The sequence below is a fragment of the Opisthocomus hoazin genome, chromosome 8 (genome assembly GCF_030867145.1).
Source record: "Opisthocomus hoazin isolate bOpiHoa1 chromosome 8, bOpiHoa1.hap1, whole genome shotgun sequence".
NCBI classification, from domain to species: Eukaryota; Metazoa; Chordata; class Aves; order Opisthocomiformes; family Opisthocomidae; genus Opisthocomus; species Opisthocomus hoazin.
This window is the reverse complement of record NC_134421.1, coordinates 33,295,429-33,311,136: the sequence shown is the minus strand read 5'-3', so window position 1 is coordinate 33,311,136 and position 15,708 is coordinate 33,295,429. Positions and strand designations below refer to the sequence as shown.

At 40.9% G+C, this 15,708-nt stretch overlaps 1 protein-coding gene across 2 annotated transcripts in view; it reads right to left on the bottom strand.

The window, feature by feature from the left end:
* PTPRR (protein tyrosine phosphatase receptor type R) overlaps positions 1-15,708 on the bottom strand; it is a 161,475-nt gene that overhangs the window by 15,686 nt on the left and 130,081 nt on the right. The window contains exons 8-10 of one of the 2 annotated variants that reach the window (XM_075428214.1): positions 12,369-12,453; positions 5,757-5,836; positions 3,445-3,582 (exon numbers count right to left, since the gene is read on the bottom strand). The exons of the other annotated variant lie outside the window; for it this stretch is intronic. Coding sequence (XP_075284329.1) covers positions 3,445-3,582; positions 5,757-5,836; positions 12,369-12,453 — 303 coding nt within the window. The remainder of the gene's footprint in view (positions 1-3,444; positions 3,583-5,756; positions 5,837-12,368; positions 12,454-15,708) is intronic. 2 annotated transcript variants of the gene reach the window in all.

Sequence of the window (15,708 nt, the reverse complement as noted above, 5' to 3'; positions counted from 1 at the left end):
GTATTTTAAACCTGTTTAAAAGTGAAACACAGTGATTAAGAAGGGTGCCCTCTAGCCTCATGTCTGTAACCAGTAAAAGCTGATCGCCTACAATATATGTAAGAAAAAAAGGAAGAATTCACTTGTTCTTATCATTATGTTGTCCTCCACCTCCACTCTTTATGCTGGTCCTGATTCTGTTCCTTGCTGTTCTTTCAGGCCGCACGGTTTCCCTTTTAGCATATTCATCTCTTACAGGACATTCTAAATAGGCCACATATTTTGTGAGCTTGGGATTCAGCGTATAATCCTCTATGTAGTCAGTAAACACATAACAGCTATAAGCAGGATTTAAGAAAAAAAAGAAGAAATCCTAACCAACTTGCATGGCAGCCAAAGGACTGGGAATCGTCTTACTTCCACGTGGAAAATCTCATCTTCCTGATATCTTTCAACTTCTTCTCTCAGATTCATCTCCATTGGTTAGCTTTTTGCTAATAAATGATTATTTATTTCTGATCTGGTACCTGACCTTTTTTTTTTTTTTCTAAAACCAAAACCAACATTCCCTGACCTGAACAGGAAGTTTATACAAGAAACAGTATCTCACATGACCTTTAATTGATTTCAGCCTTTGTCCTTCCCCCTGTGACAGGGCTGCAGGCTGAGGCTCCCCCCATTCCCCCATGCCTACCACGTGCCAAGCTCCATGGGACCTCTCCTGAGGTGGATGTCCATAACTGAGGAGGGTCCAGCCCTGTCTTGGGCAGGGACTGGCCCCTGCTATTTGCCGCTGTCTGTCTGTGCTCAGGCTTTTTTAATTTGCCAGCAAGTTTGCTCCTGTTGCAGCCTGGTCACCCAGACAATTCTGCTGAATGTAGGAAGGTGCTCTCAGCTGACGGGTTATTTACTTGCTTTGCTTTCCCTGGATTTGGACCCTGAACAAAACAGGTTTAACAATTCTCAAATATTTGTGAAGTTGCTTTACTTCAGCTCCACTTCTTTATTTTTCCATATAGCTGTGCCAAAAATGTTACATATCAAATGTCTCAATAACCAGGCCAAGACACAACAGTAAGGAATAAGCACAACAAATCTTGAATTCCAGAATCCCTTTTCACTCCTGTACTCTATTTACTGTCACTACTAACAACTCCAGCATGAGAGGTGTACTTTAAGACAGCTTGCAGGATTTGTCTTTATGTACTAAAATCCTCCAAGTTAGGATCAAATCTTCTCAAGTTTTTCCAAAATCTAAGACATATCTATGGTGCCAATACTCAACTAATAAGTGATCTTCAAAGAGGCTTATGTGAATTCTGCAAGAAGTTGGATTTCCGAATTCCAAAATCTACTTTGCTCTGTGTAGACAGAAGTGTCTATAGACCAACTGAGGGAAAAAATGTTACATGAAAAATATTATGAGCTTGAAATAGTGAGTTAACAAGATTGTCCTAGATAATTATATTATACATTATAATATATTATAACCCAAATGGAGGCTGACTGATGTTATGCCAGCTGAGGAATGGAGCTTATACCTGAGAGTCGGGTTTATTTGTGCAGGGGTGGATGTGGATGAGTACGCTTTCACATACAAAAGTGTTTGTATGCAAGTATATTGCGGCTGGACCTCCATGAAAACGATAGAAATAAAGCAGACCACAGAGAAAAGAAAATATCAAGTGCTACTATGCTAAATAGCATCTGCTCTTGCTTTCTCTGTAGAAAGAAAAAACTTCAACAGTGAAGTTAATATGCTGAGCATAGCCATTAGCTGAGCTGTTTTCTTTCCAATAGCAAGCAAGGTTTCAGGAGGAACCCACCAACAGTGGGAGAGTTCCTAAGGTTTCTAGACAGAGCAGGACAGCTTGTGCAAACAGAGCCTCTCTTTATAGCCTGGGAATGATTTGAGATTCCCCACCCTTTCTACTAGGAGGAAATTCCCACTGCCAGGCCACAACAATGCGGATAAACACTAGCGCCTAGAGCCTGCGTAACTCAGGTAAACACAGGGCTTCCTGATATGTTGGAAACCACTGGGCACTTCTTTGAAGTCATTCTTCTCACACAGTGTCAGATGTGAGTGTTTAAACAGTCAGCATTTCCTCTGTGAAATACTTATTCTTCTGGCCAATTAGACTGGGGTAAGTTTTCTGTGTTTTCAGAAGTAATCTTTTTAATGTAGGCTTCTGGGCACTTGTCTGAACAGTCTACTGCAAAACGGCACCTGATCTGGAAATACATCCTGGCGTATTTTACAGGACCAACCTACTTTTTATACACAGCTTTCTTGAAATCCACTGGATTTTAAAGCGAGTTCACATTAGAAGCCCAAACTCAGAGTGACAAACAGCCAAGCTATGGCCAAGTGCAGAAGAAAGAAGAGTGTGCCTACTGAGTCCACATTTAAATGGACCAGTGAGTTTGAGCCGTTGGAACGCATTCAGATCCCTTGATCACTCAGACTGGCAATTTTGTCTGAATAAACTCTGTTTCTCTATCATCACATGCATCTGAGTTTGTAGGGCAGGGGGGTGAGTGGAGCAGGGGTAATATAGCCCTGCTGCTTACCTGGCATAGTGTTGAGGGTTGGTTGAAATACCTACCTGGAGCTGGGAATTGCTACCGAGTCTAGACGTTTGGACACAAGAAAGAAGTCAAACTCCTTCATGTCTGTCTCTCTCTTGTCCACTAGCCCTGTAAACCACTTCTTTAACACTCAAACTTCCAAACCAGAGCTTTGTGTCTGCATGGAATAGTGATTTTCGTTCCTAATATCTGGCAGTCACAAATATGGACTCTGGCACTATCAAGAAAAGCCTGGCAACAATTTACATGAACACTAAATAAAGCTATTAAAGATGTAATTGGGAATCAGTCCAAAAGTCACAGAATGTATAACAGGCAATTAGATGGCCATTAGCAATTAAAATACAATTGTCATCTCTACTTGGTACTAAGGTAAAGAGCCATGTGTTTCCATTCTGGCTAAGTGCCCTCATAGTACTGCCATTTGGGAGCTCAAACTGTATTTCTGGGAAGGTCCAGAAGGCTTGTAATATCTGGAATGGATGCAAAACCTGCCATTATAGCAAAGTGCAAACTTCAGCCATGTCAGGAAAACTCTAATCATAACGCTAACCAGCTATTCTTTATGTACCTGAAAGCAGCAAGAAGCACAGAGGTGACCAACAGATAATTGAGGTGTTTCTTGAACAATTATGAACCCAAGAGTGAAGATCTAGAAAATGGAATTCCTTTTTGGTTTTTTTTAATACATCTTTTATGAATGCTATGCAATTGCTTTTGGTGCATTTGGCTACCCCAACATTACTTTTTACATTGCCCATTACCAGAATATTTAAGAGCCGGTTATCTGCTAGCTTCTTTCCATATCTGCTAAGGTTCTTTCTACAGTATGCAGCCATAGGAATAATTTCTGAGTTTCGCTAGTTGTTGTACCTCATTTTTTTCTTTCAGCTTTGTGATCATGACAATGACAGGGCTGTCTTCTTGCCAAACCATCTGCCAGAAATCATTCACGGTATTAATCATGGGTCCCTGAGTTGCAATGAAAGCTTTCTCTTTACCTCCATATCCCTGGTTTAGAAACAGACAAAAAAGCATTTACTTGAAATTCATGTCGTCGACAAAAATTGCAGGTGAATGTTCTAAAAGAGCAGAAAAATGAATCTGGAATTAAAAGAAAAAGAAGTTATTTGAATATTTGAACTGAAAGCAGTTATGACTCATGGTAGAGCAGATCAGAAATTTTTCAGTAGAACAGTTTTTCCTCTGGAAACTACTGATTAGATGGACTGAAATGGTCCTGAGAATACATCAATTCCTCTCAAATTTCCCTGCTTACTTGGCTTCTTCTACCTTGCACTTGTTCTCCAAGTTGTTGGGGCTTTCCATCATCTGATGGTACTTTAATCCATGATTTATATTGCTGCAGTGTTTACAAGATAGTTTACAGTCAACAAGCCACAGAAAAAAAATGAGAACTATAAAACTGGTTTCTACTAAGATTCATAACAGGAAAAAAGATTTAAAATACTTCAGTGCTTGAGGAATCAAAGACTCTGCTATGCATTTTTGCTAAGGAAGAAGTGCCTTTATGAGACCTTATAGGCAGGACAGTGTATCTGTAGAAGGAGTCCCAAGACACACAAGTGTATAGGAGGTCAAAGAAAGGTCAGGCAAGCAGTGGGGAAGCAGAGGGAAAGGAAAGGCAAGAAGAAATGGGGAAAACAAGAGATTACCTTCTGATTTTTAGGGTGAGGAGAACTTGTGAGTTTGTGCAGTGACAGGGTGCCCAAGAATAATAGAGATCAGGAGAGCCTGGCAATGCCTGAAGTAGATGAGTGAATGGAGAACAGCTGGAGGCTGTGCGGGAGCCTCTAGCCATGGGTCTTCCTTTTGGGTCCCTTTCTCCCTGACAGCTGTTACTCATTGCATGAACCAATGGGATATATCCTCAGCTGGTATGAACAGTCCTCCTTCTACTCGCCAATCTGCCTGAATATACTTTGTCCAAGCCTCACGATATTGCATACATGGATGTGAAATTTCATTTCATTGCTGAGTTGTATTTTTTCTGCAGTTGCTGACAGTTCAACCAGTGTTAGCAGCAGCAGAAATCACCATACGTTGGACTGAAGTGTGGTGGCATGGGGAAAAGGGAGACCTTAGAGGACTCAAAATATGGCCTGACTGGTGGAAGAGTTGCTCTCCAAAGAGAACTGCCCTGTTTAGTTATATAATGATGTCTGTCATATAAAACACTGGAAGTACAGGTTTTAAAGTGAGGCAGGGTAAGGGGCATGTGGGATGTGTACATATATGTTCATGTACTCTTATTTAAATAAGCAACATCACTGTAGAGCTCTGGGGCCAAATTTCAGTTGCACTATTACATTTATGCCAGCTGAGGATCTGGTACATTAATCAAAACATTTAATTTTGCAGGTGGAGGACTACACTCCTAAAACATGACTGAAGTAGTTTCTTAGTAGTCTATTCAGCATACACTGTGCCTTGAGTTCAGGAAGGCTCTGTGTGTGTGTGTGATCGAGAATTATAGTATTGCTGACACTTAGAAATAACGCTTTCCAACAGGGCTCATTCTGGTAAAGTCTTTGTATCATGTAGCTGTTCAATATAGGGAGTAAAATGTAAACGAGTGTGTGTGTGCTGCTGCATGTGTGTATGTTTAACACAGCTGTTTATGCTCCTTTTCACAAACTTGTTACAGCATTTATTTAATTACTTAACTGGTGATTTTAGGACTATGAATTCATATAGTTATGCATGAAAAAAACCCATCACTACTGAACTTGTTTGTGAATTATATGACTTCAACAAGCAACCATACAGCTTATATTGCTGTTGACTCTGATCTTCTCTTTACCAAAATACTGATATCTCTGTCACTGTTAACAGGTAACATCTTTTCCTTACTGTAAGGCAGTAGGACAATATTAAACGGTGAATACTGAAGCCAACAAATAGTAATGCATGTGTTTCTTAATGTTTTTTATAAACAATTTGATAAATAGTTTTGTTACTGCAACCATTTTAGTACATTCATGGCTATGTGGTCTTTGTTACAAACAGCTTATGAAACTATTTCTATCACACAGACAAAAAGATTAGGATTTATCAATGACAATGGGTAGGAACAAAATGAGCGGCACCTTGGCAAAATCAGCTATTCACGTGGAAAATCAAATATTGTCTCAAAAGCACATGAAGAGTGTACATTTACTTACCCTAATGTAGTTAGCATTTATGTAGGTACTCAAAGAGTCAGATGGATTTTTTGGTTTCAAATACACTCTGCTTAGAGGATCTAAGAGCACAAGGAAGATGGAAATTGAAAAGAAAATCCATAATTAGAAGATTTCTATAGAGAGTCAAAGTCTTGTTGAAGAAAATAATCTATTGTTACTCGGGGTTGTCAAGCACTAAAGATTTATGCATCAAATTTTTCCCTCTGCAAAGGATCAGCACGTGTAACTAAGGTACATCTATACTGCACGATGCTGGGCTGCATAGAGGTATCTCAGCAAGCTGTGGACATTGAAGCAGCATTATCAGGCTCAGGCAGTGTGCAACCAGGTCTAGTCTGTCTGTGTTGAGCATCAAGCTGACCTGCCTGTGTCATATCATTGTATGATGCTAGATAATTACACCAAGTCCTTTGGATTCAACTTTGATGTCTTTGCCTGAATCTGTACTGTTCCAATGACTACAGCTGGGTTGAAATTAAGAAAAGGATGGGGCTTTGAGCAACCTGATCTAGCGGAAGGTGTCCCTGCCCATGGCATGGAGGTTGGGATTAAATGATCTATAAGGTCCCTTCCAACCCAAACCATTGTATGATTCTGTGAAAAGCTCCCTCTGCTTGGGATTAAATCAGCTATGTGTTTTTATACCAATTTAAATTCACTGTGAGGGTCTGGACTAGGTAATCCATATCCTTCCCTTCAGTCCTGTGTTCTCATCTGACACAATCTGTCACCATTCATGTGTACTAGACTGGAGACACAATGCCAAAATACTGGAACATTTTTCTTCATGCTCTTCTTTCCTTCACTGTCCTGGATGATCTAGAATGGAGTGAGGGCCAGTTCCATTAAGTATAGAACTGGGGGTTACTAAATCCCTCCTGCAAAGAAAGCTTTTGCTTGCTCAGTTGTGATGATGTGATCCGCCATGTATTACCCTTTTGGAATAAAACCCAGTAAATTCTCAATTACACAGCATAACAGAAAGAGATAAGGAGAAGGGGAGTTAGGTGCCTATGTTGTGGCTGTCTAGGGCACACTTTGACTTTTTTCACATCTTTTCTGAAAAAATATTCTACTGTTAACAAAATGATATGGAAATATTTCTGTACTGAAAAAAATAATCTGGCAATTTGCTTAAATAATTAATTAGAATCAGCAGCATTTTGGAAGTATACAGACACCTATTGGTTTGGAGATAGTTTCTGGATAGCTGCTGAGCGCAATCTAGGCAATGTGTTCAAAGATACATACGCAGATGCTGAACTGGAGAGTGATATGGAAACACTATTGATTATGTGGCCCTGCTCAATGTACAGTAATCAACGTACATATGCTGTAGCAAATCCTGGTATTTTCAGAGTTGCTTTTGGATTTCTTTTGTGACTTTCATCCTGTTCCTAAGAACAAGATAAAACCTTTGCAAATCAAAGGAAGAGGAGGGATGATCCCAAATATACTTTATGTCCTTTTCCCACTGGGGGTCACAGGACAGGAGTGGAGCCTTTGCAGACCCAGGCTGTTGTCTTGAAAGTATTATTCTTCTTAAAACGTGCAAATGAATGCATGATTTCTAGTTCAAAGTCCGTGCATGGAAGTCTTGGCCTCTGCATTAATAGCACAACATGAACCCTGGTTAGATTGTGTTAAAAACTCTTTGTACTAGCTTTCCCAACTTTTTCACTTAGAGCTTTTTTTTGCCCCTTAACAATATGAGGACAGGAAACCTCTCATTCCTTTTCAGCACAGAATGATTATTAGCCATTTCCACAAATGCCTTAGGCTACGTGGCCTTGAAAAAACACTCGCTTCCTCTAGCTCATACAATGCCTCTGATTCTAGTGTAGCTTGACCCCTACCTTAAAAAACCTCTTCCAAGCAGACTCAACATCCAGTTCAGTTGCCACATCTTGCGATTAATCCCTCTGTTACTAAGAAGCAGCTAAATCAGTCTCGCAATTGCTGAGACCTCGTTCCAACTCCAATCAACGAAACAAATACTGCTTCCGAATGGGAATCTTTTCTAAATTGTCAGTCCTGATCAGTTATGAAATAGGTAAGTGCTGTAAACACAGCTCTGGAATGAGGAAAACCCGAGTGCTGCTAAAGATCCTGAGCTACTAGGCAATCATCAGACACAAATGGAAGTAATTAGCGTCCTCCTGAATGACAAATACCTTGGAGGTAATAATCTTTTCCTCAAGCATGGCAAAGTCTGAATGTCTGAGGCTACAGCAGAAAGAGACAGATGGTGGCTGCAAGGCTGAATTCATCAATGTTTGTAAAGCATCTTGAAATGCAGCAGAGCTGTTAAGCACTTACAATTACTAATAAAAAATGTCTCATAAAATTTTAACTGAGGCAAAATTACTGCTGTTTTCTTCCATTTATCTAGGAAGACTGGAACACTTCTTCCATTAGAATAACAGAAGCTTCCTCTAACTCCATCTTTAACAAGTTAATAATGGCCTGAATTTACCAGGCTGGTGGAATATGAGGGTGTTAAAGGAGCTGTAGCTTGCCCCCATGAACTGCATTTGTCTCCTGAACTCCTAGTCCAGTCTTAGTTGTCTTACCAACAGTAGGTCTGAAATACTGTGAGAAGGGCTGTCCTTAAGGTATTTCTGTTTTGTGAGCAGGAAAGGAAGTAAAAAATCTTGTGAGGCAGACTGTTCTCACACTTGCAGCCCAAAGGATCATAAATCTTTCAGACGGTGAAACATTTTGAAATTCATCCACCTCTATTTTGCCTGTTTTTTCTTGCGGTCTGTAAATGAATTACGGATACTGGTATTATTTGGTAAACATTGTAACACAGGATGCGGAAGAATCATACCAGACTGCATCTCAATCTCTGCCAGGTGGGGAATAGGCTATTAGACTAGCAAATAATACAACTGCCTCAAAAACCTCATGTATATAACACCTGTAAACTATACACCATTTTGTAATCTCATCTGAATCATTTCCTGGCACTTCCAATATAATCCAGGATTTGTCCATGGATAACTTAAGAGATTTATCATGGTGAGTGCTTCAGCATTTTAAAACATGCTTCAGCATTACAAAATAAAGTTTCATTCACACAAAGGGAATCTTTCTTATCTACTAGAAATTCGATCTGCCTAATATCCATTTACATTTTTAGCTATGCAATCTAACATAGATCAATTATTATGGCAGTGGCTATTTTTAGAAATATTATACATATCATGATACTAGTGACCACATCTAGGACATATTTTGTCAACTCACACGGATATACAATAACGCTTTGATGAAGCCGTGTTGAGTACCACCAAGATTAAACAGATTTTCTCCTTCTGCTTTGTAAGTATGATCTGGTGATCCTATGGCCTTCATTAGAGAGCAGGACTAGAGCAAAAGTGATCGTTCGTAGTCAGGACTGTAGTGCAAGGGTGCTTGAAAATTCTGAATATCAAGAGAATCGTTTTCCAGCATCTTTCTGTAAACTTGCATAATAAAGTGGTTTGTTCATAAGATTTAGAGTTGTTTCCACTTGCGTTTAACTGGAGTGCCAGAGCCAGTTTTCGCACAAGCACTTCAAGCAGCAGCTTGTGGATTTGCAGGTCTGACCCACCAAGCGCTATCAACCTTCAAGTTACTGTGAATCCGCTGTTCTGCAGGGACTGGAGGGACATCCACAGAGTAGCATTAAGCCACTTGCTCCTTTGTAAGCAAGGGCCCACGCGTGCTCGGGAATTCTGCTTATGGTTTGTGGTGGAAGCATGAGATAGCAAGGGGAAAAGACACAGGGCTTCGGAGATGAGGTCCTGCTGCGGGGACATGTAGCTGCAGCTGCAGGAGACAGCAAGCAAAGGTGAAAATGTAAGAGGATGATGAGGGAGCAGCGGGACTGGTTATGCTGCAAGGATGTGACTCTGGTGAGAGACTGGGAAATCCGTGTGAAAGACTGGGAACCTGCTCAGAGAGAGCAAGAAATGCTGTCGGCCGATGGCAGAGGGAATGCAGCTGAAGATATGGAGCCAGGTTTAACAGGACCAGTGGGTGGGATTGCAGTCAGGAGGAGGGATGAAGAAACAGTGATTTTAAGGAACTGTTTCACCACTTGCCTCTGATCCCACACTGTCCCCTCATTAGTTGTATTAGCATATTATTATAAAGTAAAAAAAAAAAACCTAAAGAGGCATCCCAGTGTTTGCCTAAGAGCATTTTCTACGTTATACTGAAACTGAAACATTTTTCATAGAAATGTAACATTTTCCTGCACTTTATAGCATTCATTTTATTTCACATGAGTGTGGCTGGCTGGGTAGTATCTATTAACATGAACCTGCCCTCATGCACCCAAAGAATTATCTCTTAGAAAACAAGAACACCCTCCACAGCGCAGAGGGCGGAGCTGGCAGGACTGGGCATTTTTAGGAGATAATCCACCACCTCCAACATCACTTGTCACCACAGGTGCCCCAGTTCAGGAGACGCACCCAGCGCTGGGAATGGAAAAACTGACACGGGCATACGAAGCAGCGGGTTGGTATCATCGGAGCAGGAAACCAGGAATGCTGTTCTATTTAATCACTCCAGTAATTTCCAAACACTCTCGGACTGAGTGTGGGGTGTGCAAGTGTTTATTATGAGCATGTGCCTCAATCCTCAAAGTATCTTCTTTGAAACAGCCTGGTGCTAACACACAGCAGACCTTTTGATTTCTGTCAGAGGCGGTTACAAAGCACCTGTCAGTAAGTAGCTGTGGTGCGCACCGGCTGCGTGCTTGGACAGAAAATGTGCCTCGGAGTTAGCGGCACGTCCTGGCTAACTGGAGGTGAAAACACAAAGGCACGCTCATTCTCAAAGCTCATCTGCGTCAACCACAGCCCAGTTGTTGTGTCCCGATTCAAAACACATGCTGCAGTGAAGCAGGACTCACTGCATTTGCAAGGCACTGCTGAAGGTGAACGCTGTGGTGGCTGTGGCAGCTCGGTCGCGAGATGCTATGGGAAGGGAGAAAGCCTTCCAAAAATCCGCTCATCAGGCGGGGGGGTTTTGGTGATATCCTGGCTCCACTGCAGCTGATGGCAAAAGTCCTGATGTCGTCAAAGGGGTCAGGATTTCATCCTCGGTGTACATCCTGTTGACACTGGGCCAGATTCTAAGGTATGCTGAATTTTTTTACTTGGTATATAACTTGCATTCAGTTGCTGACTTTCTTTAATTGCCTTCAACATTCCTCCATCGCACTCAGCTGCACACGCTATTAGTTGCAATAGATGAATTAACCTTGAAGTCAATGGGAATTTTACTGGGGGCTGAAGGGAAGCGAGGACTCCACACAACGAGTTTCTTTCCCAGCTATGGATCGCATTTCCGAGACCAATCTAGCGGCTGAAGGCCATCAGTTTTCATTAATTTGACTGCAAGGTCTTTGTATGATATGAACAATTTACAATGCGTTCAGGCTCACCGAAAGAAACCTTGTCATTTAAAGTGTGTGAATTCGCGTGACTAATATATAAAACAGGCCTACAAGGACATTTTAGAGATGATTAGAAAACAAATTTCTAGTTGATAGGAGATGCTGTCATTTAAAAAGTATTCTTAATTCCAAGCCTAAGCAAAGGGATGTGTTTACATTTTTCTGTGGGAGGGTCCCCCAACATTTTGAATCACTGAACTTTTTCACTTTGATGATGTCAAAATATTATAGAAACACAACTATTTATGTGTATATTTAGTGCAATGTTAAAACTTCAGCAACCTATTTTAAAACTTAACACAAACCAAAAAGATTAATAAAGGAGAAATGGAATATCTCATTATCCCTCTGCAAATGTTATGAAAATGGTTGCATTTCAGAGAAACATGTACTTTGAAGGAAAACCATTCCACTGAAAAGTTTTCAGTCACCTCTAATTATAATAAAGCAATTGTTACTTCATCAGAAAAAAATAATTTGGCCCAATGAAAATACAGAAGCAATATAGCAAAGCAATAACATGTTTACAGCAACGATGAGGCTGCACTGTGTGAGAGTAGTTTTCTTACTAACGTAAACAGGTTTCCACAAAGCTGTGTGGCACATGGAGAAGAAGAATACCACCAGAGGACTTACAAAGATGGAAGTCCACTACAAGAAAGGATGGGATGCACTTACTTTTTTTGGTCTGGACCACTTAACCTTGGACAGGATCCCAAGCAGCTTGACCCAACCGGAGGGAATTCAGTGACTGCAAGATGGTGTGGGCTGTGCTGAGGGCAACAGTCTTGGCCCTCTCATCCTCCAGATCAGGGGAGCTGCTGTGAGGCCCAGCAGACCTCTCTCTACCCACCTGCCTGACCTGTCCTCCAGAGAAAACCAGGTTGCACTCAGGGTGCATTTCAGTATGTGGTTGGGATGCCACCACAGCCTGTACCTACTAAGGCATCCAGTGAGAGTTCTGCATTTGCCAGTCCTACAGCACTGGGCTTTTGTTGTCTTTCTATGTAGACTGTAAATACGTTTGTGAATAGGTACACAAAGATCAAAGATAAAGACAGCTAGATTTCAGCAGCAATATGTTCTCAAAGCAGAACTGAATGTCATAGTAGGAAACCATGGGCTAACTCACTTACTTGGCAAAATTGTTTTATAGCGGTTTTTAGTTCCATGACTCGGGATGTCAATTTCTTTGGGATCCACAAAATTCATTGGTATTTCCTATAAAAAATAAATTAAATCAGATTGGTGTTTCCAGAGGAGCCATGCAGGAAATTATCACCAGAAGGCCATCTGTTGTTACACAACTGTCTTTTGACATCAAAGTTATTAAGAAAAAAAGTGGTTCCCACCTCAAGCCTGTCAACACCGTTCCTTTAATAAACACAAGGAGTTGCATATTGAAGGGGTGACTTCCAAGGAACATTTCTGATGAATTATTAAAAGCAAAGTTTTTACAGTATTAGGATAGAAGTTAAAATACACAATAGTTCTAGAAAAGTGGAGTTGAAAAGTGTGGTACTGTAGCAGAGAATTGCAATATTTTACATAACTGGGGGAAGAACTTTCAAAATAATTAAATATTAATATATGGCAATTTTTTTTTTAAATTTTGTGCAAAGCTCTTAACTACTAGAATGAAGTGCCTTATTCTTTTGCATTCAGTGACTCAAAAGTGTAATAAAAATCTGAAACTGTTTCTCTTGATTCTCATTTTGATGTTTAAGTGACTGACCCATGTAGTTTTTTTTAAATACACAGATGTGCAAGTAACTAGTGTGACAGTTTGTTTGAAGTTCCAAAAATATACAAATGATGAACTTCTGATCAACTTAAAATTACTGTTTTTCAAATCATTTGTCTGCATGAAAAGTAAAATTCTTCGAATTTTTCATTGGACAAAATGTTGGTCTAAGGGGGAAGAAGAATAATTTTGATTTTGAGGTCCTGAGGCATTGTTAGTGTTGTTACAATTGAATAAAAACCACCATTTGAAACATGTAAGGGTTTTGTTCCTGATCTTGAGGGATGTTTTACCAACCAAAACAATCTGGCAAAATCACGTTTGAAAAATGCTTCTGTTGACTCAGTTCTTCATTTTTCACTGATTTTTTTTGGCCACCACTATTTAAATTATCTTAGGGTAAGCTGGAATTTGATCTGCAGTAAATTAAGACTTCTACTTAAAAGCACAGTCATTACTAGAGACTTGAAAACTTCGTGGCTAGACTGGGACATTTATCCAAAGAGACAGCAGCATATTAAATATTTGCCTCTTACAGACATATAGGAACAGGAGGAGGCACAGAAGGTATGTTCCTGCCCTATTCAGTGCAAACCTGCTTTGACTTGCACCATTGGAAAATGTACTTGAGGATTTTCCTCCAAAATCAGCCGGTTTCTAACTCCACAGGATAAGGCCTGCCCAGGGCTTTGGCACAGATGAGATGCATGGCCACTGCCCTTCGGACTCAGGCTCTGGTCCTGCTCAGCATGACTGGCTGCTGCAGACTTTTGTGAAAGCAAGAGGTACAAGACCCTTAACATCTTGCCAAGGATGCATCCAGCAGCAGAGCTTTACATGGGTTCACCAAGCAGGGGGATGCTATCCTCTTACTTTTCTTCTTGAAGAGAAGACAAAACTAAGTGAAATTGAGATGGGTCAATACGAATTGATTTGATTCTTTTCTGCTTCCCAACTTGGCTTCTGAACATCTTGCTACATGAGGCTGCAACTTCTCTGTTGGTTTTTATTTCTCTACCTTCTCTGCCTAACGCCCGTGTGTTTAGTGGGCCTTCTTTATTCTTCCTCTCTCCCTCACTCAGTTTCTTCTTCCATATCCTCCTTGCTCTTTAGCTGACTCCTCAAGAGAATAACTTGCTGCCTTTAATTTCAGGCTAGGCAAAGTATTGCTGCTAAGATACACCTTACTTGCAGGTACTTCACCCAATCCTTTTTCATCTCCCTATACTGCCATCCATCCGATGCCTGTGCTAAGGGCAGGATGTTCTCAGTTGTGAGGCTCCACTCCTGCACAAGCTTCATCCCATCCCTTCAGGCCAAACCATCTCACCTCTGTCCTGCTTCTGATGCCCCTTCCACTTCCCTGCAGCTACAAAAAGAGCTCCCACACCCCTCTCATACCCACATCTGACTTCCACCCCTTCCCGTTGGTGACCTCTGCAAGACTCTTCCCCTTGACCCTTGGGCTCTGAGGTGTCCTAACTGCCTCTGGAATGAGCTAGTGGCTGACCTAGAGCTTCCCTGGTTCAGTCCTGGCTTAGTACAACCACTACCAGTGCGTGGCTTCTGGAAAGTTTCACTGCTGACCAAACTGAGAGCGAGCAATACATTAAGCCTATGTTTAATGTGATCTTCATCTGTCATCTACAGAGACTGGAAAAAGATGTGTGAGGAAGAGTCCTCTGCCTGCCCAACAAAAGACGATGGTCAGCGGGGCTCTTCCAGCCACCTGGCTGTCTCCCTCCCCTTGCCTGCTGAAATTTGAAAATAGTACATCAGTTGGTGAGTTACTGACAGATAGAGAAATGCCGCCGAGTTGAAAACAGAAATGCATTTCTCTGGGCCAACAAGGTCAATTAATAATATTAATCACTTACATCCTGTAAACACTTTCTAGTCAGTGAGCTCCTTCCAGCAGTAAGTACTTGTGGGGCCAAGGGCACAGACAGAAATCTGACAACACGCTGTGGATCATAGCCACAGACAAATCACTTACTCTGAAGCTGGCAAGAGATGATTCCAGGAAAAAATCAGGATGGTATGGCTATAACGTTCCTGCTAATGTCAGGTAAAATAAGCCCAGCAGATGGCAGAAGGCATGAATGTGTGCAAATTATCATACAAATTCTGTAGCTATACAAACAATATATAAAAATTTGTTTTGTCAAACATACATACATATTATATGTAAATAATTAACAATAACTTATGAGTTGCACACATTCATGTGCTCAGTTGCATGCACGCGATTGTACGTGCTTATGCATATATGCATATTTGTTCATGGGCTGCTGCGCCTCTCTTGGACAACACTCTTCTGATGGCAGCTATTCTGTCTCACATTAGCCTTTAGATGTTACAGCTGTTCATACACTCCATGTGATATGATTTGGGTGTCTGAAGGCATTCAAGAAAATGTGGCAGATTTTATGAAAATTCAGGCAAATGTTCATTGTACGCGTCCCTCCATTTTTACCACAACCAAATTTTACAGATTTGAAAATCTGGCACTGTCCCATGTGGGACTGTATTTTATGACATTCCAGTATTTCAGGAATAATTAATTTTTCTGTTCTGTCACCAGCTTCAGACATTCTGGCTTTTGAGTAACAGCGGCTCAGGCTACTAAAGAAGTATATGCTGGGAAATTTATATTTCTTCCTCCTTGTAAATCAGGTATATTCTCCCAAGTAAAAGTAGCTAAACTTTTTGTCAGCATTAAAATAAAGAAG